This window comes from Rhinatrema bivittatum, chromosome 15 (assembly GCF_901001135.1).
Source record: "Rhinatrema bivittatum chromosome 15, aRhiBiv1.1, whole genome shotgun sequence".
Taxonomy (NCBI): domain Eukaryota; kingdom Metazoa; phylum Chordata; class Amphibia; order Gymnophiona; family Rhinatrematidae; genus Rhinatrema; species Rhinatrema bivittatum.
Window position 1 is genome coordinate 50,520,679 of NC_042629.1, and position 21,497 is coordinate 50,542,175.

General features: G+C 44.5%; 3 protein-coding genes across 3 annotated transcripts in view; 1 reads left to right on the forward strand and 2 right to left on the reverse strand.

Moving 5' to 3' along the window:
- Nucleotides 1–673: 673 nt before the first annotated feature.
- On the reverse strand, nt 674–2,015 carry LOC115076669 (histone H4). Its single transcript, XM_029578371.1, has one exon. The coding sequence runs from the start codon at nt 1,863–1,865 to the stop codon at nt 1,554–1,556; it is 312 nt and encodes a 103-aa protein (XP_029434231.1). The 5' UTR covers nt 1,866–2,015; the 3' UTR covers nt 674–1,553.
- A 328-nt stretch (nt 2,016–2,343) lies between these two features.
- Nucleotides 2,344–14,049, forward strand: NIT2 (nitrilase family member 2). Its single transcript, XM_029578370.1, has 10 exons — nt 2,344–2,580; nt 5,129–5,247; nt 6,063–6,183; nt 6,720–6,808; nt 7,269–7,362; nt 7,964–8,038; nt 9,326–9,404; nt 10,181–10,279; nt 11,773–11,828; nt 12,851–14,049. The coding sequence occupies exons 1-10, from the start codon at nt 2,574–2,576 to the stop codon at nt 12,961–12,963; spliced, it is 852 nt and encodes a 283-aa protein (XP_029434230.1). The 5' UTR covers nt 2,344–2,573; the 3' UTR covers nt 12,964–14,049.
- Nucleotides 14,050–17,542: 3,493 nt separating this feature from the next.
- The window catches only part of TOMM70 (translocase of outer mitochondrial membrane 70), a 31,705-nt gene continuing 27,750 nt past the window's right edge, over nt 17,543–21,497 (reverse strand). The window contains exon 12 of the mRNA XM_029578307.1: nt 17,543–20,934. Within this exon, the coding sequence (XP_029434167.1) occupies nt 20,781–20,934 (154 nt within the window). The 3' untranslated portion in view covers nt 17,543–20,780. The remainder of the gene's footprint in view (nt 20,935–21,497) is intronic.

The following is a 21,497-nucleotide window of genomic DNA, read 5'->3' on the forward strand; positions in this document are numbered from 1 at the left end:
AATTGGGGCAGCCGTTACTGTATGGGAGGGAATAGCTAATCCGATCATTTACATCTCCTATACATCCCGTGGGCGGAAAGGGTTACCCGTTGATTTAAAGAGGCGGTAAGGATGGGTTAAAAGGGAAAGTGAATCGCAGGTTGGACTAACGCGGCCAAATTGTGAGTAGAAAGCGGGTTAGAAGTAGGGTAACCGCGGCCGCACTTTACTGTATTGGCCTGTAAATCTTTTATATCCAATAAAAATGAAAAAAAAAAAGGTTAATCCTTTAAAAAAAAAGTAATCACATTTTCACAACTTGTGGGGTAAAGATGTTGGGGGGGGGGGGGGGTGCGCAGAGGTCCATATGCTTAAGAATGCAGAAATTTGAGGGCACCTACCAGCCACAGCTAGAGGAAGAGTGGTAAGGTGTGAGGAAGCCAGTCTTCCTCTACTAATAAATGCTGCACCTTACAGCTCTTTACACTTTTAGAAACTAAAAGTGTGAGCCATAGACCCAACTTCAGGTGTATATTCAGACTAGCTCATTGCACAATTCAAGGCGTCTCACCTAGAGCTCGTTTGCTGGCCTTTATTGGCCCAAGAGGTAAGAACGTTTCCCACGTGATCTGTTCTCAAAACAGGAAGCAGTGAGAAAGAGGCTTAGCCTCGCTCAGAAAGAACTCGCTACAAGTTTCTTCGATTTAAAGGGATTTTATTAATCAAATACAGCACGCAATAGCGACTATACTGTTCTAAAACAAGCACTGATGCTGCCCTAAAGCTCCATTTCATACTCGTTAAATGCTTTTTCCTAAATTAAGACAAATAAAAAACTGCTGGTTTACACAGGAAGCCGAACGCAGGAAACAAATTTGATTAACACTTTCAAAAGGAAGGGACGCAAATATTTGGCGCAGACTGAGGCGCAAGTGTCCGAAATGGGAAACGCTCTGTTCGCACTTGAGAGGGAAGTCCGGATCTCAAGCACATGGCGTGTAGCAGCCTAAAAGCCAAGCACAATTCCTGAGCATGAGCTCAGCAGATGCGAAGCTCAGTCACTGAAATAGCCGAGGAAACCCTGGAACTAAGAGTCCCGGTCAGAACAGATGCCCGGAGGTCTCCCAAAGAACTCCCGACGTGGTCGCTGGCGGGGGAGTTAAAGTTCTGAGGGGCAGTCGTCTTCGTTCTGGCGGGGGATCCTTTGATCGTTTTCTCAGGTGCTGGAGCTTCAGCGGGACGGGAATGCAAACCCTTTTTCCTCCTCCAGCTAAACCTAGCGTGGAAAGCATCCCGGAAGTGCACTTTCAGCTGCACACACCACAAGCTGAAGTTCCGTATGCAAATGAAGAATAAGAGACCACGCTTCTTACTGGACACGACGGGAGAACGATCAGCCAATCACGAACACTGTCTAGCCAGAGAGAGGAACGCGGCGAGCCGTTCCAATATGGCCTCCAGGGAGTAGCAAAACAAAGGGGGCAGCGATACCTACAAGCTGAAGCGAGGGGGAGGGGGGTAGGTTGTCTACGTTTCTTCTCCTTTAGCTGCGCGCTGTATCCAGGAACCGCGCTTTAGCCGCCAAAGCCGTACAAGGTGCGACCCTGGCGCTTCAGGGCGTAGACCACATCCATGGCGGTCACAGTCTTCCTCTTGGCGTGCTCGGTGTAGGTGACGGCGTCGCGGATAACGTTCTCCAGAAAGACCTTCAGCACGCCGCGGGTCTCCTCGTAGATGAGACCAGAGATGCGCTTCACGCCGCCTCGGCGGGCCAGGCGGCGGATAGCAGGCTTGGTGATGCCCTGGATGTTGTCTCGCAGCACTTTACGGTGTCGCTTGGCGCCCCCTTTGCCCAGCCCCTTGCCGCCTTTACCGCGCCCCGACATGGTATAGATGAAAACCGGAAATCAACTTGAATGGGACCGTATCAAGTCTGCCACCACTCGCAAGCAGTCTTCACTAGCCCACGCAACCGACGCTTATGAAGATTCGACGGAAGCGGACCTCGTTGAGTACCGCCGCGCCAAGTCACGTGACCCTCCTCCTCCTCCTCCTGTGGAGGGCGGTGCGCTTGCGTACAATAAACAGCTTTTCGCGCAGGCGCGACAAGAGCTGTTAGGCTGCCAGTGCTGGTACGGTTACTGTTTTATTACTCATTTTCCCTTCCTGCATCCCGTGCATTCAGTCCACTGGGACGCGCTATTGCAGAAAGCTTTGAGCATCAGTATTGCTACTTATATAGCTCAGCTGTAATTCACATCTGTCAACCAAGGCATTAAATAGACCTACATGCACTATGCAGTTCGACTGACATAATTGTTTACAGTTTGTTGCCATTGCTGTTGTGTATTACTGTTTCTGCAGTTCAAACTCTGGAAATTTTGAGTGCGACTGATCAAAAGCCCGCGACACAGAATGTTTCACAAGCAGAAGAAGAGCAGTCAACCCCCGCCGGCTTCTCAAACCTGTCTTATAGACCTCATACCTTCAACATAGAACTACACCTCCCAGCATGCTCGAGCGGAGGAGCGTGGCAGGTCGCTGGGCCTGGCGCCTGCGGCGCGTGCTCTTCGCTCTGTCTGACCACTGCAGCCATGACGAGTAAGTGGAGGAGGTAGCTGCTCGGTTGCGTGTTAATGCGTTTTGATCCTTGCAGACACTGCGGGCTCGTTTTTTAGGTTCGAATTTGTATTTGACCTCTTTCGGCCTGGTGAACCTGTCAGCTTTATAGCTGCAGCCCCAGTAATAACATTCTTTCCTAACTTCTCTTCGCTCAAAAAGCTCGTTAGCTGCCGCTAGCACATTTCATATCTGTTTTGATTTATGTACGCCTCCTAGAGCGATGGCAATAGGCGATTTATACTTAGAAATCGTTTAAATGAGTAAATAAATGCACTTCTGCTTGTTGCACGCTTTTATCTGTGTAAATGTATATTATCAATAGATTAGTGGATAAGCATCTACACTTCTTTAGTTTTATAAAATAATTGGTGGGGAGCAAAGTTTCCACTATATTTTTCTAGGGCTGGGCTAGTGCTGATCTTAGACTGAACACTCATTTTAGGACTTGATTTACTAAATGTTTCCTCCATAGACACAGTATCGTAATAAAGCGTCAGTAAATCGTACCCTTATAAACGCAATTCAGTGCAGTTTAGAATCCAGTGAAGCTGCTGAGCCCGCTGTTTACCAAGGAAATGCCCCTTCCGATTGACAGGTGTACAGATGTATTTGCATTTGTAAAATATATTTTTAAATAGAAGTAATAAAAGTGGGTTTAGGTTGGTCAGCGTTCCGCAATAACCTTTGTGTTTGGTCTTCTAGCCACAGCACACCAGATTTTCAGGATATGGCAGGGGTCCAAGAGGATCCCGATCGGTATTTTGGGTGGATCTATGTATATATGTACGGATACTGGAAAATGGGATTAGTTCTACTAGAACTTTTTGAGGAACATGATACTTTCAAGCATTTCTTGCCAAAATCAACCGTTTCTGTTTGTTCAGAGCTCCTTATTTTACTCTATGTGACTTCTCAGAAACTATATATATTACTGTAGAGTGGAGGAGTAGCCTAGTATTTAGAGCGGTGGGCTGAGAACCAACTAACAGGCCGATACAGTACAGTGCGCTCCGTCGCCTGCTATTGGATGTACGTTTTCTCTTACCCCTTATTCAGTAAGGGGAGGAAAACGCGCATCTAACCCGCCGCACCTAATAGCGCCCTCAACATGCAAATGCATATTGATGACCCTATTAGGTATGCGCGCAGGATACAGAAAGTAAAATGTGCAGCCAAGCCGCACATTTTACTTTCAGAAATTAGCGCTGACTCAAAGGTCGGCGCTAATTTCTTCCGGCACCAGGAAAGTGGCCTAGTATTTAGAGCAGTGGGCTGAGAACCAACTAACAGGCCGATACAGTATTATGGCGATATTAAGTCGGAGGTCCCGAAGAGTAAAAAAAAAAAATTTGAATTCGGCCCGTGGCTGTCGGGCTGAAAACCGGACGCTCAATTTTGCCAGCGTCCGGTTTCCGAGCCCATGGCTGTCAGCGGGCTCGAGAACCGATGCCGGCAAAATTGAGCGTCGGCTGTCAAACCCGCTGACAGCCGCTGCTCCTGTCAAAAAGGAGGCGCTAGGGATGCGCTCCTTTTCCCCGTTTCTACCGTGCCACCTAATTTGAATACTGCATCGCGCGCACCGGCGAGGGGCATTCGTCCGCTCTCCCTCGGACTTTACTGAATCGGCCTGTAAGTTAGGGTTCAAATCCCACTGCCAGTCCTTGTGACCTTTGGCAAGTCACTTCATCATCCATTACCTCAGGACAAACTTAGATTGTGTGCCTTCTGGGGGATAGGGAAATGCCTTCAGGTTTGAAATGTCACAAAAATGCAGAGTATAAATCAGATAAATACTAAAAATCTTTCAGCAAGCTTCTGGGGTGGAGGGAGGGTCTAGGAAAGCTGCAGCATTGTTTAAAGTATCTTATGTCACATAGAACAGTGGTTCTCAATTCAGTCCTCTGGTTCACCTAGCCAGTCAGGTTTTTAGGATCTCCACTGTGAACATACCGGAGGTAAATGTGCATGCACTGCTTCCATTGTGTGTAGATCTCTCTCGTGCATGTTTGTGGAGATCCTGAAAACCTGACTGGCTAGATGTGTCTAGAGGACTGAGTTGAAAACCCCTGCTATAAGTTTAATGACTGGATTAACTGCAGCTTCCTTCCACTTCTTTAGGACCTTCAGCTCAGTTGGGACTGGCCACCCTTTGGCTATGGTGCATAAGCCTTCATTCACCACTGCCTGGTGGTTTTACCCCCTCTTTAATATCACTCTCCAGCCGCTGCAGCAATAGTTTATGGTCAGGGAACAGCCCCGGTCCACATGAGGTGTAGAAGACCTACTCTGGAATCAACTCCAGGTCCTGCTGCCTGACATTTGCCATCAGGCCTGCCTGATGGTGATTCTTTGTTGTTGTTGTTTTGTTTTTTTTTAAGGAAATATAAACAATATTTTTCACTCGTTGGCCTCATAGTTGCAAAAAAGCGGCTGACCTAGATAAATTGAAATGTAGGGATATTTTAAAATGTTTTCTGTATTCATATTTTTGGTTGATTATACATCTTTTTTTTTTTTAATGCTCAAGAGTTCCGCCTGGCCCTCATCCAGCTTTTGGTGTCCCCGGTTAAGTCGGATAACCTTAGCCGAGCCTGCAGGTTCATAAAGGAAGCTGCGCAACAAGGTGCAAAGATTGTGGCACTGCCGGTGAGTAGTGAAGCAAGGATAAAGCTAATGGTCCATCCTCGGAGCATCACATGGTACTCGTCCATTTGGTCTCTTGTGCCGGTCCAGTGACCTCTGAACCTCACTGTTCTCAATCTTGTGAGCTAGGAAACCGTAATTGTTTTTCTTACAGTTTGTAGAGCTGACTAAAGCTAATTATTACTGCGATAAAATCTTTGTACAATACTAACTTTCTCTGGGTATTTCAGGAATCATGTGACTGACTGCTGGTCATGTACTGTTTACCAGTACTTTGATTTGAATAGTTTAATGGGTTTTTGGTGAAATCTCTTCCTTAGGGTGACTCTGTAACCGGGCAATGGTTCCTTTTTCTGGTTTCGTGTCAGTGCTTAGCTAACCTGCTTTCATTTTGAAAGTGAGATTGAGTTTCACAGGCTCTGGAGGCTTGTGTTGCAGTTCTTTGTGCTGTGCTGCAGGCCCTGGTTATTCGCCCCGCGCTGTGTAATAAGTGACTCAACAGTGCAAAGTTCTGGAAATGAAAACTCCAGTGGCTGAACATTTATCCTTCCAAGTGGAAAGCTCTGGTTGTCTTGAGAATGTGAGCCTGACCCCTGGCACAACTGGCGGGCCCATACCTGAGCCTGTCTTGCTACTTACTAGCCATGAAATCCAGAGCCGATCACTCGGGTTTTAAAATGTTGTAAAAACATCTCCATCTCTGGAATAACCCCTGACTATATGAAAGCACAAGTATTTAAAACCCTGTCAGATAATTAGTGCATCTTTGGGTTTTAATGTTTCTTCTGAAAATGGTTTTTCTCACTGTTTTGTTGCAGGAATGCTTCAATTCTCCCTATGGTCCGAAATATTTTTCGGAATATGCAGAACCGATTCCAGGAGAATCCACACGAGCGCTCTCGGAAATAGCCAAAGAGTGTGGGATATACCTGATTGGAGGTAGGTTCATTCAGCACAAGACAGTACGTGTGCAGGAAGCTGTCTGGAACTCTGCATCTCCTCTGTGGGTTATTGACGAAGGCAGCTGCCTTCGCTCCTATTAGGTCAGGGGTGGCCACCTCCAGTCCTCAGGCGCCACAAAACTGGACATTCCCAGTGAGTATGCATGAGATAGATTTGCATATGCTGTCTTCATTGCATGCAAATCTAAATCATATGCAAATCTATCTCATGCATCTGACAGTTCCTGCGCTTTTGGGCTTTCACCTCAGTTGGGTCCAGGGGTGGGATCCGATGCCACGATCCTTAATTTGCAACTTCCTATTTTGTATCCCCTCACCTCGCACCTAGCCACGGCACTAGGCTGGGGAGGGCTCTTTCATGATCCTTGTAATTGTGGGCCCTAAATCCAGCCTGTAAGTGTTGCTGTGGCATGATGACCGGGGCTCTCTCCTCTCCTGGGCCAGCGATCACTGCTGATGATGAAAAGTAAAAAAAAAACCAGACCGATGGTAGAGTTTGTGCTCTGTTGTAAGGTTCCATTCCAGAAGCGGATGGCGAGAAGTTATACAATACCTGTGCTGTCTTTGGGCCGGATGGAGAGCTCTTGGTGAAGCACAGAAAGGTAAAGCTTTCAATTTGCACGGTGCGCAGCACAGCTTGTGTGTGTGTGTATGTGGTTGGTTTCTGAATGAATGCTGCGGGAACATCACCTCACTGTGCTTTAGATTTGTACCAGTGGGTTGCAAGCACCATTCAGAATGTTTTGTGCACTCATTTAAAATTATTTGCATACAGCTGCTACAAAATGTATGCGCTCATACAGGGGAAATCTTTGGAAGCAGAAAATTTGTGCTTTAAACCCAAAGATTCAAAGAGCATTTGAGGGGCACTGGCTGAGTTTCCATCTTGTGGTGTTTGCCGTAATGCTGCTATTACAGAAGGCTGCTGGGGTTAACATACATGCATGCATGCCTTGAGTCTTGTGTCTGGTTGTATCAAACATGTTGACAAGCAGACAAAGCTCATAAGGACCCGTGTGCTTGTCGGCCTTCAGTATGTTTCCTGCTCTTGTTTCTTAACAGATTCATTTGTTTGACATTGATGTGCCTGGGAAGATTCGCTTCCAGGAATCGGAGACACTCAGCCCCGGGAACAGTTTCTCTCTGTTTGATACTCGTAAGCAGAGGGGGGAGAGCAGGGTTTGGTGGAAAAACTCTCTTTTGTATTTGGGTTCTGGCTACATGTAAACATGTGCAGACCAGCCCACCTCTATTTATAATTTTACTTCTGTTTCAAACTTGCATACAGCTTTTATCCCCAAAAGGTCCATCAAAACAGCATAATGTAACTCATGCAGTAGTACTCAAAAGTCCCTAATGCAGACGAATCTCATCTCCTAGGGGAAAATGACGGGCCGTATTGTACAGCTACAAAAATAACACTCTCTCCCACCCAGTACAACAAATTCCCCAGCTCAATATACTCACAATAACCACCTCTCCTGCCCCTGGCGGCAGCGCTCCTCTTCAAGATGGCCGAAGATGACATCACAAGAGGGAGGGGGCATCGGCAACCCCTCCACCTGAATACGTTTTGTACAGCATTTAATTTTGTGGAAAGGGGCAGGACATTCTCATTCTTTGTATCTTCTGTGCTGATGTTCCTTAGGCGCTGCATGGCCACGTTTGGCTCAGTAGACATTATGGTCAAAGTCTAGAGGTTACTCTACCTCTCCGGGAACCGCAGTCTTTAATTTGGACGTTTGTCTTTCTTTTAGCGTACTGCAGAGTGGGAGTGGGAATCTGTTACGACATTCGCTTTGCTGAACTTGCTCAGATCTACACGAGGAGAGGTGAGACAGCCAGCTGTAGCACATGAACAAACTTTGTACAGTTAGGGCTAATCTGATCTCAGACCCATCCTGGGTGTTTAGGCTCTGCACGGGGTCTTTATTCTAAGAAACATTTACATTTCAGTGCCAGCTCCCATTGGGCAAAGCATTCCGACATGTTAGGTTCCAGGATAGAGCTTTTTCCATGGCAATTCCTAAGAAGTGGAATGGGCTTCCCCTGGAGATTAGAGGAGCACGTGATTTATTAAAATTTCAGGAAAAAATTGAAGACCTGCTTGCTTACTGAGCAGAAATAGTTTTTTTAATGAAAGTTTATTGTGCTGTATTGCTGAGGATAGGATTGATTGTTTCTATTGTGAAGTGTGATTCATTGTTCTACACTGCTTTGGACTACTTATTTAGCTGGGAAGGCGGTTTAAAAATCATTTTAAGTAAAATTAATAAATATATTTAATATTTCACCCCGCCATTACAAGTCAAATCCTTATTATATAATGCGGCTGCAGCGTGGGGGTGAATGCAGTGTCCCATGCAGCGAAATCTCGTTATTGCTTCTGGTCCTGGAGTATTCTGGGTTTTTTTTTTTTCATAAAGTGGTGTCTGTGCCATGTCAAAACCACTTGAAATATCAGAAACGAAGGTTCATAAAAAGGAATATAAGGTGAGACAACATAATACATTGCTTGTCTGGCTTTCAGGCGCAAATGCTCAAAGACAAAAGATGACGATGCCTGAGCATGAAGGCGAATCACAGATTACATTACAAGAGTGGTTCAAGTGGGAAGGGGTCTGAGGATAAAGTGCTGGAGGGGCAGCAAAATTAAGTCTGGGACCGAGTTTAAAATCCCCCGTCTCTGCCTCGACAACCTTGCGGGCAGCGTTCCCGCTGCCTGTGGCATTTGTCAGTGCCGTGAATGTTCTTTATCCCCGAGCTGCTTTGCAGGTGCAAACTCGATCAAGCCCTCCCCCCATGGGCTCCACAGATAAAACACCTGTTTGCCTGCAGAAATGTCTTGGAAAAAATGTCACCCCCACCTTATGGGGAGACTAAAAGGGAAATTCCCGCAATGTAAGACATTGGACGTTTCAATGCTGAAAAGGAATTGAGAGTTGGATTTTTTTTAAGTCCCTGCTTAAATGATTCGGCTGCCTCTCTTCCCCCCATAAGGGAATTGTACTTTCTGGCCATTCATCTCTTGCCGGGATCTGCTCATTCTCTTTGGACCTGAGGAAGGAAGAGTTCACTTCTGAAATCTTGTTGTTGTTTTTTTTATTCTTGTGAAACAGGCTGCCAGCTGCTGGTGTACCCTGCAGCTTTCAATATGACCACGGGACCTGCGCACTGGGAGCTGCTGCAGAGGAGCCGGTGAGAAGGGGAGGAAGAGGCTGCGCCCTAATCCTACCAACGGTGCTGCGGGCATCGGTGCCCCCGCATGGCTTTTAAGCTCGGTTTTTGTGGGGGAGGGGGAGGGTGGGGGTTGGGGATTAACACGATTAAGTTGTTCCCTTAGGAAAAGTTGGATTTGGAGAGAGAAACTGGAGCGGAGCTGTGAAGACTGTGTTATTTATTTTTATATTTGGAGTTTTAGCCCTTCCTTTCCAAAAAGTAATCATTTTTCTAATAATTCTTTACATTTTTAGCCCATTGGTCCCCAAATGATGCTCAAGGTGATTTACAGCATTAATCCTCTGCCCTAAAGACCTTGCAATTTAAGTGAGTGCTTGCGGCAGCAGGCAGTAAAGTGACTTGCAGAAGGTCACAGGGAGGAGTTGTGGTGGGGAGAGGGTTCTGGATCTGGTTTCCCTGCTTCTCGGGTCGCTCTTCCTCTTCCAGGCTGTTTACATTTATTGAGCCAACGTGCAAACTGTCCACAGACGTTTTTATGAACGAATGCTTCTGGTCACCTAAGTACAGATTGCATCATTGAGCCTCAAAAGCACATGTTATTGATCAGCTTTTCCTATTTTCCTCATATAAGGTCCTTTGGAAAGAAAACTGACGTGTATTAATAAGACGCCAGGATGCAGTGCTTCTCAGCTTTAGTCTTGTTTTGTGCATTGGTTTTTTAGATGAACCAAATTTAGCTGTGATCAGATTGTGTTCTAACTTTCCCTGTCACGTTTGCTGGGTTTCTGATGCAGAGCGGTGGATAACCAGGTGTACGTGGCAACAGCATCACCTGCCAGAGATGATAAAGCATCTTACATTGCCTGGGGACACAGCAGTGTAGTGAATCCATGGTAGGTGCTGAGTTTTATTTCGGATTCCCTTCGTTCAAGCCATAGTCTTATATCAAATTCTTTCTTCACGTCAAAATGTTGTGGGTACTTCCCACTGTAAGAATAGACACTGAACACTAACCGTCAGTAAAGACAAAATCTTTTATTAGTAAGATATTGGATGGAGCAATGTAGAGTAAGGCTATGTGGAATACATTACCAAGTGAGGTTCGAGCAGAATTAGACTAGTTAACATGGCTTTTACTTTTTTATAAAACTTTATTTGTGCGAGCTTTCAATTAGTGATCTGTATCAGTTGTGAGCAGTTTTATTTTCATGATGTGCTTTGTTTTGTTCTCATTTTGTATGTTGAGGTTTTATTTTTGTGTTTTAATGTTGAATGGATGTGTACGTTTTGATTCGTTTTGTGTACGCATGTATTTGTAGTCTCTGTGTTGAATGAAACTGGAATCATAGAATATAAGCTGCATAAATAAATAAAGGGCAGAGTTTGAGAGGGCTCCAATTGTGCAACAGGTTATATATGTCATCCTCCCCAAACTGCACCCCACTGGGTTAGTTTCTTTACATGCATAACCTTTTTGAATTGGCTGCCTTATCTCATATATGCTATTAATGCAGCACGCAGAAGCAAAACTCAATGCTGACCTTTGACATACTTTAGCTTTCTGGATAAACCTTGCATTCCTACTGCCTTGCTTAGTCCATAATTCTGATCAGTTCAATCTTATTGTGCTGCTATTATCTTTCTGCTTCTTGATTGCCACCCCAGAGAAGCCCTCGAAGCACCGCTACAATTCAAACCAACATCTCTCTTAAAAGAAAACCGTAACCTGCTTTTTGCAGTTTTAGAAAGAAAGCATGATTTGAATTGCTCTCTTGTGTGCCCCAGGAATGGCTGTAGTGGCAGGACAATCCTTTATTTTCTCACTCACGGAATCTGATTGGTCCATACTGGTTACACCATCACACAGCCCCCTAAATTCTTAGCCTGTGTGCTCAGATCAGCATCTCCAATTCTTTAAGAGCCCAGGAAAACATCTCAAATAACTTATAAAACATTGATTTGGCCAAAGGATTTTTACTTGCTAGCTAGTGAACATTATTATTTGGCTGTTTATTTAGCACAGGACAGAGATAGCAACTGTGTATTTTTTTTTTATTTGGATTTATTGTACTTTAAATGGAGAAGGAGTTTAATCAGAATATAAACAAAGGAGAAATCTGGCTCAGGGTAAGATGATCTAGCTGCTGCTCCATCAGGAGCAGGGTTGGAAGCATGGAGTAGCCTGCTTGGTGAAACACCTGGTTGTTTATAATTCAACAATAATGATCTCTTGCTTGGTATTTGAGCCCAGAAGCCAATTCATGGGCCCAGTTACAATTTGTGTCTATAATACATTTTGCTAAAAGCATAATCCTGGCCCTTGAAGTGTCATTGCTGCTTTGCAGGACCCCCATACATTAAGTGTTCTATGCATGTGATGTTGCAGGGGAGAAGTCATCGCCAAAGCTGGCTCTGAAGAGACTGTCACTTACTCAGATATAGGTAAGAAAACAATTAGCGGGCTGGGCACTGCCACCATGGAGGGTCCTGGATCTGGTCTTCCGCTCCATGGATCAGCTGGGGTGGTGGAAGCTGCAGCACCTGAGGGGAAAAGTAGCAATCACGCAGTGACATTTTAGTGGCTGGATATAGGGCCAGTTATTGCATGGCCCCTGGCCTAGGATAATAGCTAATATCAAAAGGAAATCCCAGAAACCACCATCAAATTAATACAAACATCTTGCAAAAGTCATTCAATAACCGCATCAGTAAGCCTGATGGCTTTTTTACACAGAGAAACCTTTACATTTATAAAGGATGGATCATCATTAATGCCCACCGATACTGAACTTAATTGTTATTCAGTATTTTCACCTCTGAAAGGTCATCAATAATAATCAGTCCAAAGAGGGAAAGACATTTTTTGAATTTTTTTTAAATGCTTATAAAAATTTTTTTTTAAAGAAGCATATTTTCCATTCATTGCGCCTGACCTGCTATCACATTCCAACTAACTGCTTCAGGAGCTTCTTATTCATAATTGTCAAAAAATGCACAAAGATTTCTTTAACGCCGACCAATCACATCAGTATCTAAGGGGTGTTATATGGTCCATCCTTTATAAATTTAAAGGTCTCGGAGTAAGGAATATATACTCCTCAAGTGATATTAAGTTTATTTGCAACATTTTCTTTTGTGTCAAAATGTTTTCACATCTGCAATTATTTTGGACTATTTCTTCAGGCCAGGGAGCTTTTAACGAAATAGTTGTGGGTTTATTGCCACCTCCTTTGTCTCTCGGTGGCTCTGTTTGAGATCACTGGAGAAAAAAACAGCTGCATGCTTTAGACTTTGTCCTTTCTGCTTCTCGTAGTGATCTGTTTGAGGAGACAGCAGTCAGGATCTGGGCTTTTTTCAGCAGTTGCACCTCTGAGCGAGCCAAACTTGTACCCATTCTTCTGTCTGCACGCTTGTTGGGTTCACCCATGAAATGTTCTGTGCTGCGACTTTCTCTTTCCTTCTAGACCTACAGCATCTTGCTCAAATCCGGCAGCAGATCCCTATCCATAGCCAGAGGCGCTCAGACCTGTACAGTGTCGAAGCAAAGGATAAAGACATAGAGGAGATGGGCCCCTGAGAGAGGCTCCTCAGCCTTCAGAACACACAGCTGGAAGAACTGTCCTTTTAATGATAATTAAAAGAAAATCATGCTAGCAGATTGTTTTTTTTAAGGGATATTATATAGCAGAAGAGCTAAGCTTTTGTAGATGCTGTGTGTATAATATCCTCCTTTCCCCTGTACAAACCCAGATTAGCCCAGACTCCTGAGTTTTGCCTCCCTGCTAGCAGATGGAGACCGAGAAAGTTTCTCAGACACTGTACATAATCCAGTGTAACACCTGCAGACCCTCAGTATTTGTTGCTGGTAGATGGTGTTAAAACCTGCAGTCAGGGAGTATATATATATATATCTATAAAAAGAAAAAAAAAGTTAGCTCCTGGGCTGAATCACAACACTTTTGCTAGACATTCTCGTGTTCATATCCTTTGGTGAGAATGTTCTACGAGCACAACTCTCCAGGTGGCATATGAGTTAAGGGGAGATTAGGTACATCCCAAGAGTCTGGACTGATCTGAGTAAAACAAGTTGCCTGCTAATGTTCGTTCCTGTAGTCAGTCCAGATACCCACTTACTGAGGAGGAGAGGCTGCCGCTCATACTGTTGCTGGAGATTTTTAATGCTGATTTCTTATGTTAAATTTGAGAAACAAGTTTTCCATTGTCTTTTTGGGTAATTTCACCTTCCTCCAGCTCAGAGGGGAGGGAGTTTGCTTTGAAGGTTATAGTTTGTGCTGTCATCGTGGCTTGGGTACAGGTCACTAGTGAGGGACTGCAGGTGGCCCCACTGGCTTATGTACAGTGTCAGTGAAACTTTCTCTGATGCCCTCTGCTGGCAGGAAGACAAAACACAGGAGTCTGGACTGATCTGCAGTACTACAGGAATAAAAATTAGCAGGTAAGAACCAATTTTCATTTTTCATTATCACAATAGAACTTATAGCTTTAAAAAAAAATGCTGTTGAATATTGACCCTACACCATGACTTGATTCTATCCATTGCTTCTGTCAAGTGGATGAGCCAGCACAATGCACCGAGGTGGTTTGCTGCTTAATAGTGGCTTGTTTTGGTTTAGTAAAGTTCATTAAACCTGTGTATGGTCTAGCTTTGTGGCCCAAAGATACTTACATTGGAAATAGCAGTCCTTAAGACTGCTAGGCAGAGGAACTCCATTCCAGACAAAACTAATTTTGCTATTTAAAAAAAAAAAAAAAAAAGCAGAGACGCAAGCCCTTTCAGTAACAGATAAAGAGCTACATTCTCTCACAGTGACCTTGCGCAAACCTACTAGGCCTCCTGTGCTCTCTGGAAATGTATTGCAGTGCTTTAGAATACATTAAAACTTGTCGGTATAAAATGTCTTCCCCCCCGAGCATAAAACTTCACCCTGCAGTAGTGGGATTGTGCATTATCATGGAAAAGACACACAGGCCAAGGAGAGAGTATAAAGAACATCACAATGGCTGAACACGAGGATACAAGGATGCTAGAAATCAGTTTACTACCGGTAGCACCAGCCTGTACCATTCTTTCTCCACTTTTATCATTTGAAAACTCAAGGATGGATGTTAGCTGGTGGTATCTGATTTAAGGGAGAAATTACCTGATAATTTCATTTTCATTAGTGGGGACAGACGGACTCAGGACCAAGGGTTATGTTCCTCTGCTAGCAGATGGAGACGGAGTCAGGTTTCAAAGCTAACTTTACCCTACTTCCACCCCCTACAGTGAGCACAGCCCTTCAGTATTCTCTTCAAAAGGCATGGTGGACAGAGTAGTATAAGGACTTGATAAAACCAAAAACTGGTAACCGTGACTGTTCTCAACCAACCATAAACACTGAACTCCAGTAAGAATATAGGTACCCTAAGCTAAGGACTGGATGAACACTTACCCATAATCCCTTGGATTTGAGGCCCACTCCTCAGAAGAACCTGTGGCACAATCCTTGGGCAGCCAAGGGTGGGACGCTGAGTCCATCTGTCTTCACCAAAAAAACCTAAATTATCAAGTGAGTAATTTCCCCATTTCCTAGCGTGTAGCCAGATGGACTCAGGATCAATGGATGTACAAAAGCTACTCCCGATTGAGGCGGGAGGCTGCCCGCAGTCCGGTTAGCACCACCCTCGCAAAGGCTGCCTCTCGGGCCTAAACGGCCAGGCAATAGAACCTGGAGGTGCGCAAGGAGGACCACGTCACCACTCAGCAGATGTCAACGGGAGACAGAAGTCTAACTTCCACCCATGAGACCATCTGAGCCCTAGTGGAATGAGTTTTAAACTGAGAAGGTAATGGCTTTCCTGCCTCCACGTAGGCTCCTGTGATCACCTTCTTAATCCAGTCAGCTATGGTAGCCCCTGAAGCTGGTTCGCTCTGCTGCCCTCTGCCGCAAAGGACAAACAGGCAGTCCGTCTTTTGGCCTGGTTCTGAAACTTCCAGATACCACACCAAAAGTCTACTGACATTCAAATGACACATCCTTCTGCTTATCTAGGGATGGCAATGAAATGGACTAATGCAAATGAACCTACTTTGTGCACGAAGGATGGAACGATCTGAAGCTGAAATGCTCCAGGAGTCAGCCAGAGGAAGGCTTCCCAACACAACAATGGCTGCAGTGCAGAGATGCCACGTGCCAAGCATAGAACCACCAGCAACACAGTTCTCAAGGTTAATAAACGCAAGCAAAGACTGTGCAGTGGCCAAAAGGAGGGCCCTGCCAAAACTTTCAATGCTAGATTAAGATTCCACAAGGCCGGAGGTGCTTCACCCCTTTCAGAAAACAGGGGGGCAGGACCTTTAGTTATCACTGCAGGAGAGCAGGGCTCAATAAGAACATAAGAAATTGCCATGCTGGGACAGACCAAGGGTCCATCAAGCCCAGCATCCTGTTTCCAACAGAGGCCAAAAACCAGGCCACAAGAACCTGGCAATTATCCACACACTAAGAAGAACCCATGCTACTGATGCAATTAATAGCAGTGGCTATTCCCTAAGTATAATTGATTAATAGCCATTAATGGACTTCTCCTCCAAGAACTTATCCAAACCTTTTTTGAACCCAGCTACACTAACTGCACTAACTACCTTCTCTGGCAACAAATTCCAGAGCTTTATTGTGCGTTGAGTGAAAAAGAATTTTCTCCGATTAGTCTTAAATGTGCTACTTGCTAACTTCATGGAATGCCCCCTAGTCCTTCTATTATTCGAAAGTGTAAATAACCGAGTCACATGTACTCGTTCAAGACCTCTCATGATCTTAAAGACCTCTATCATATCCCCCCCTCAGCGGTCTCTTCTCCAAGCTGAACAGCCCTAACCTCTTCAGCCTTTCCTCATAGGGGAGCTGTTCCATCCCCTTTATCATTTTGGTTGCCTTTCTCTGTACCTTCTCCATCGCAACTATATCTTTTTTGAGATGCGGCGACCAGAATTGTACACAGTATTCAAGGTGCGGTCTCACCATGGAGCGATACAGAGGCATTATGACATTTTCCGTTCTATTAACCATTCCCTTCCTAATAATTCCTAACATTGTATTTGCTTTTTTGACTGCTGCAGCACACTGAGCTGACGATTTTAAAGTATTATCCACTATGATGCCTAGATCTTTTTCCTGGGTGGTAGCTCCTAATATGGAACCTAACATCGTGTAACTACAGCAAGGGTTATTTTTCCCTATGTGCATCACCTTGCACTTGTCCACATTAAATTTCATCTGCCATTTGTATGCCCAATCTTCCAGTCTTGCAAGGTCCTCCTGTAATGTATCAGTCTGCCTGTGATTTAACTACTCTGAATAATTTTGTATCATCCGCAAATTTGATAACCTCAATCGTCGTATTCCTTTCCAGATCATTATATATATATTGAAAAGCACCGGTCCCAATACAGATCCCTGAGGCACTCCACTGTTTACCCTTTTCCACTGAGAAAATTGACCATTTAATCCTACTCTGTTTCCTGTCTTTTAACCAGTTTGTAATCCACGAAAGGACATCGCCTCCTATCCCATGACTTTTTAGTTTTCGTAGAAGCCTCTCATGAGGGACTTTGTCAAACGCCTTCTGAAAATCCAAATACACTACATTTTAAATGTAGAATTTCCCCTTCCAAAAAGTGCAACAATCCCTCTAGGGAGAGGTGCGTTCACCATCTGCTGGAGACGGAGCATACTGGAGGGCTGAGGTCACTGTAGGGGTGCACGGAGTGTGATGTCAGCTTTGCAGCCTTACTCTGTCTCCATCTGCTGGCAGAGGAGCATAACCCATTGGTCCTGAGTCCATCTGGCTACAGGCTAGGAAGTATTTTTTTTCTGGCAACAGAAACAATGCAGCACTACTGGACCCAGCGCGACTCCTACCGCCCCTCAAATAAAGTTTCCTCGAACAGCTGTAGCAGGCCAAATCAAGAACTGGATGAAACAGCCACAAGCCCCTAACCTATGAACCAGAGTGGCTTGGGTCTCCTTCCATCCCTTCCCCCATGTTGGCACTTAATTTGCTAGATAGTAAAACCTGCTTTTCTCAGCAAAAGAAAGCACAGAGGGTTCAGCTCAGCCTCTCCCACCTAGCCACGCGCTACAAAGAAAAGGAAATACTCCAATGTAATGTTTATTTGTTGAATTTACATCGTGATGTGTCATTTACAAAAGGAAGAATACAGACAAATTCTCTTTTAGTGCAGTTGCAAATATCTGAAGAACAGGCAACAGTCTATGGTGTGGAATGGTGGAATTACGGGGACACATGCTTTTTTTTTTTCATTTGCATTTGTTTCAGGAGAGAAGGAGAAAATAGTTTTGACCTTGAGTGTAATTGGATGAGGCCATGCAAGTAAAAACTCCCAGCATGGATTAGACAAATTCAAACCTTGGAACTTGGCATCTCCTTCTTACTTGCCTGCACTTATAAAAGGGTGAGGAGGGCAGTGCCTGGCTCTGGCCGCTCTCCAGGACCCCTATTAGTGAAGGGATGCGGAAACAACATTACTGCTCCTCTCCTAAAAATAATTACATTTATTTTACTTCAGACACACAATCCTCGGAGTCAGCAAAACTGTATCAACAGCCCCTGCTTGCTTGCTTCTATACAAACTCTTCCCACCCACCGTGATTCAGAACTTAAAAATAACATTCAACAGTGAGACCATCTCTAGTGCTTTTTATCCCATTGCCATTCTTTTCCACTCTCAGAGCTTATTTCACCTGCAAGAAAGTCCATGAAATGTCTTCTTTTCTACAACATGAATACATTGTCTATCACCCAAGGGGAACAAGTGGTACAAATCTGACTTCCCACAGAGAAAGACGCAGCAAAGGAACAGAGAAGTTACAAGGCCGAAAAATAAACTGGGTGTGATCTTTAAAGATAGAGACGTTTACTTGCAAAAGGGTTTGGTGGGGGTAACTTTTCCAGTTATCCAAACCCAGAGTTTTAAAGTTCCTGCCCCGCTGAGCCCATACATTTTAGCCAGGGAAGTCACTACTGGGTAAAAATGAACCGGCTCCGAAGGCAGTGGGGTGTGCTGGAGGCATGGCACTCATACTCAGCACTACCAGCTAAACTGAATGGGGTGAGTCCCTACAGTTCCCCACTCACTGACCCACTGAATATGGATCTCCTAGAGCATCATGAACGGCTGAATCTAGTACGAAAGCCTGACCACCCACCTGCACAGAAAAGCTGGCCCGTTCTAGGCTTAGCTCCATCGACCCAGGAGATGTTTAAACTGTGCCAATGCACTTCGGTGCTTGTAAACTCTGGTTGCCTGTTCTAATCTAAGACTTAAGAAACCCCGGGTGCTTTGGAATTAGTGCTGAAACCCTAGCTAAAGCCATCTGGCCACTGCACTTAAGAAGCATTTGCTTATTTCTGCTTGGAGCAGAACAGAGAGGTATTTGGCTTAGGCACAACAAGGAGCAACATCTTCCTGAAAAGAGGGCTTAGAAGAGTGAAGGCACCAACGTCCTCCTTTTCCCTACAAAATTTTCATTTGCAGGATGTCCAAGGGCAAGTGGTAGCCAGAGTTTTTTGTTTTTTTTTTTTTTTACATAGGTTTGGTTTTTTTTTAACCCATTACAGCTTTCTGAAAGGTAATCAACAGCTTAGTTCTGATAATCTGCGCCTACAAAATCTTGGGGCAATCCCAAAGCAATAGCAAGTACCACCCACAATAGTGTGGCTGACTGGTTTGGCATTTAAGCAGCAGCGAAATGTACTGATTTTACAGAAAGCAGCAGAAATGAATGGGACCCGAGAGTCATTCCGCTGTAAGCTTCTCTCGCATTTTATTTCCAGTGTCAGAATGCATAGATTAGAGCAGGTTTGAAGAAGAACATCCTGAGGGAAAGTGGAGCGCAAAAGCATAGGAGAATTAAATGAAGAAGGAATCCAGGATAAAAAGAAACTTTCTTGCATACCTTCTGCCCATTCTGAGGGTTTAACAAGCAAGCCCTGGAAACCTCCACACCAAGGACAAATCTGTTAAGGCCAACGGCCAGCATCGCATTTTATTTCAATGACAAGCAGCATACATAGGACTTTCCATTACATTTCCTCAAAACAAACAGCAGGTAGGAAGGGTCCAAATCTCACTGGACCAGTACCTCCCCACCTCGCTGGCCAGGGCTGGGCCATGGGGGCAAAACAGTGGAGTAGGTGGGATGAATCCGAGAAGGGGGCTCTCGTGTCCGCAAGCCCAAAACTCCACCCAAAAATGCTGTGCCTGTGTCCCTCTGAGTGAAACCCTATAATCAGCAACTTTTCTCAAACGCTCCACCCCAAAGGACTGCAGGACCAGCACCCAGGCTCTCAGCATTTAGCAAGCAACTGCATTTAATTTTTTAATTCATTCTCAACCCATACATACACAAACATATGTGCACTTTTATATATATTTATGTATTTTGTGTGTGTCTATGCATCCAGTGGGCAAAGCAAAGTTCTCTCTTTACATCATACCTGGGTAACTCTGCACGTGGATGTAAATGGCTTCGTCTAACAGGGCCTTTTGTTCAAGGGCTTTGCACAATTAAGAGGAAAGAGTTTGGTGGTGGACCGAAGTGAAATAGGATTATTCAATCTGAACCAGTTTTGCAAAGGAGGGGAAAAAAAACTGGTTTGTGCATGCTAAGGGTATTTACAAGATTTCTTCTATTGTTTTCTTAAAAAAAACAAACCAAAAAAAAAAACCAAAACAAGCTATGTTGGGCCAGTGTAACTAAAAAAGTTCTCCCCCAGTGTGTGTTTATGGAAAAATGCTTCCCAGATTTGGCCCTATTTCACTCAAGAATTCTACAGTTATCTTCTATAAATCTAAAAATGAATCTGCTGGGATAAACATACCTATAAAAGAAAATGATTTTTCATGAATGGTCTAGATTAAACAATTAAAACACAAACTACACATGCTGAAACAATTCAAAGGATCTCTATAAAACAAAATTCCAAGATTGCCTACGGTGTAATCATCCATTCCAGGGAAGAGGAGGAGGTGAGAAATCACACTCCCATCCCCCCAGAGATTAGCCAGTTTTTATTTGCATGGCCCAAAACAGATATCCACTCCCTTGCCACTTCCTGTTTGCATTCTCCGGCAGGCTCTCAATGTCAGTTGTACCAGGAATACGCTGCAGAACTGCACGTGTCCTCCAACACCCACTCCCCACAACACCTAAACATCAAACAGAAGGAACGAACGACGACACCACCAAAAGCAAAAACCAAGGGCCACCATTCAACGGCTCGCAACAGAGTTCTCTTGGGCGCAACGTGACGTGGTGAGCTGTCTCCGCGTACAAGGTCGGCACTTCTCTCCTTCAACCTGCTTCTCTTTTATAGCGTTGGAGGTTTCAATCCATATTTCTTCGCAACTTCTGTCTGGGCGTAGGCGGCGTCACACAGGGAGTAGAGATGGGCCATCTCCATTTCCGACTTGGCCAAGTTGATGGCTTTGTTGAACATGTCAATAGCTTTGTCCAAATTGCCTCTGAAACAGGAAAGATTAAAAAAAAAAGCTGTTAGAACGTAGACTATGTTCAGAAGGAGCACACAAGGGCAAAATACTAAACACGCACTCGCCCCTGTATGTTTCTTCTAGAATGGCGCATTAGATGTAGAATCTAAAGCAGATCGTTTGGCTTGGCATTGGTGCCCTCCAAATCCATCCCCACATTCTTTATGGCTGTCAATAAGGAATTCTGGGAGACTTCCAAGATCTTTAGAAGGTTTGGGTTGTGGTTTGGTTGGGTTTTTTTTGGGGGAGGGGGGAGAGAAAGGTCAAACTGAATTCCATACTCTTCTATAACAAGTAAAATAAATTACAATTTACAGAAACAGCAGTTAGGAAGAAACTGAATTCCTCATAGGTAAGAAGCTACCATCAGATATGAATATACAAAGTTTATGCAACAAAGTTCTTCGGTCAGTTTTTAGCAGCAGTAAATGCTGAATTACTTTTCTGTAGCTTAACATTTCCAGCTCAGATTCAAACAAGAAATGTTTGTTCATCAACACTAGTTCTCAAACCAGTTCGATTTCAGGCTATGAATA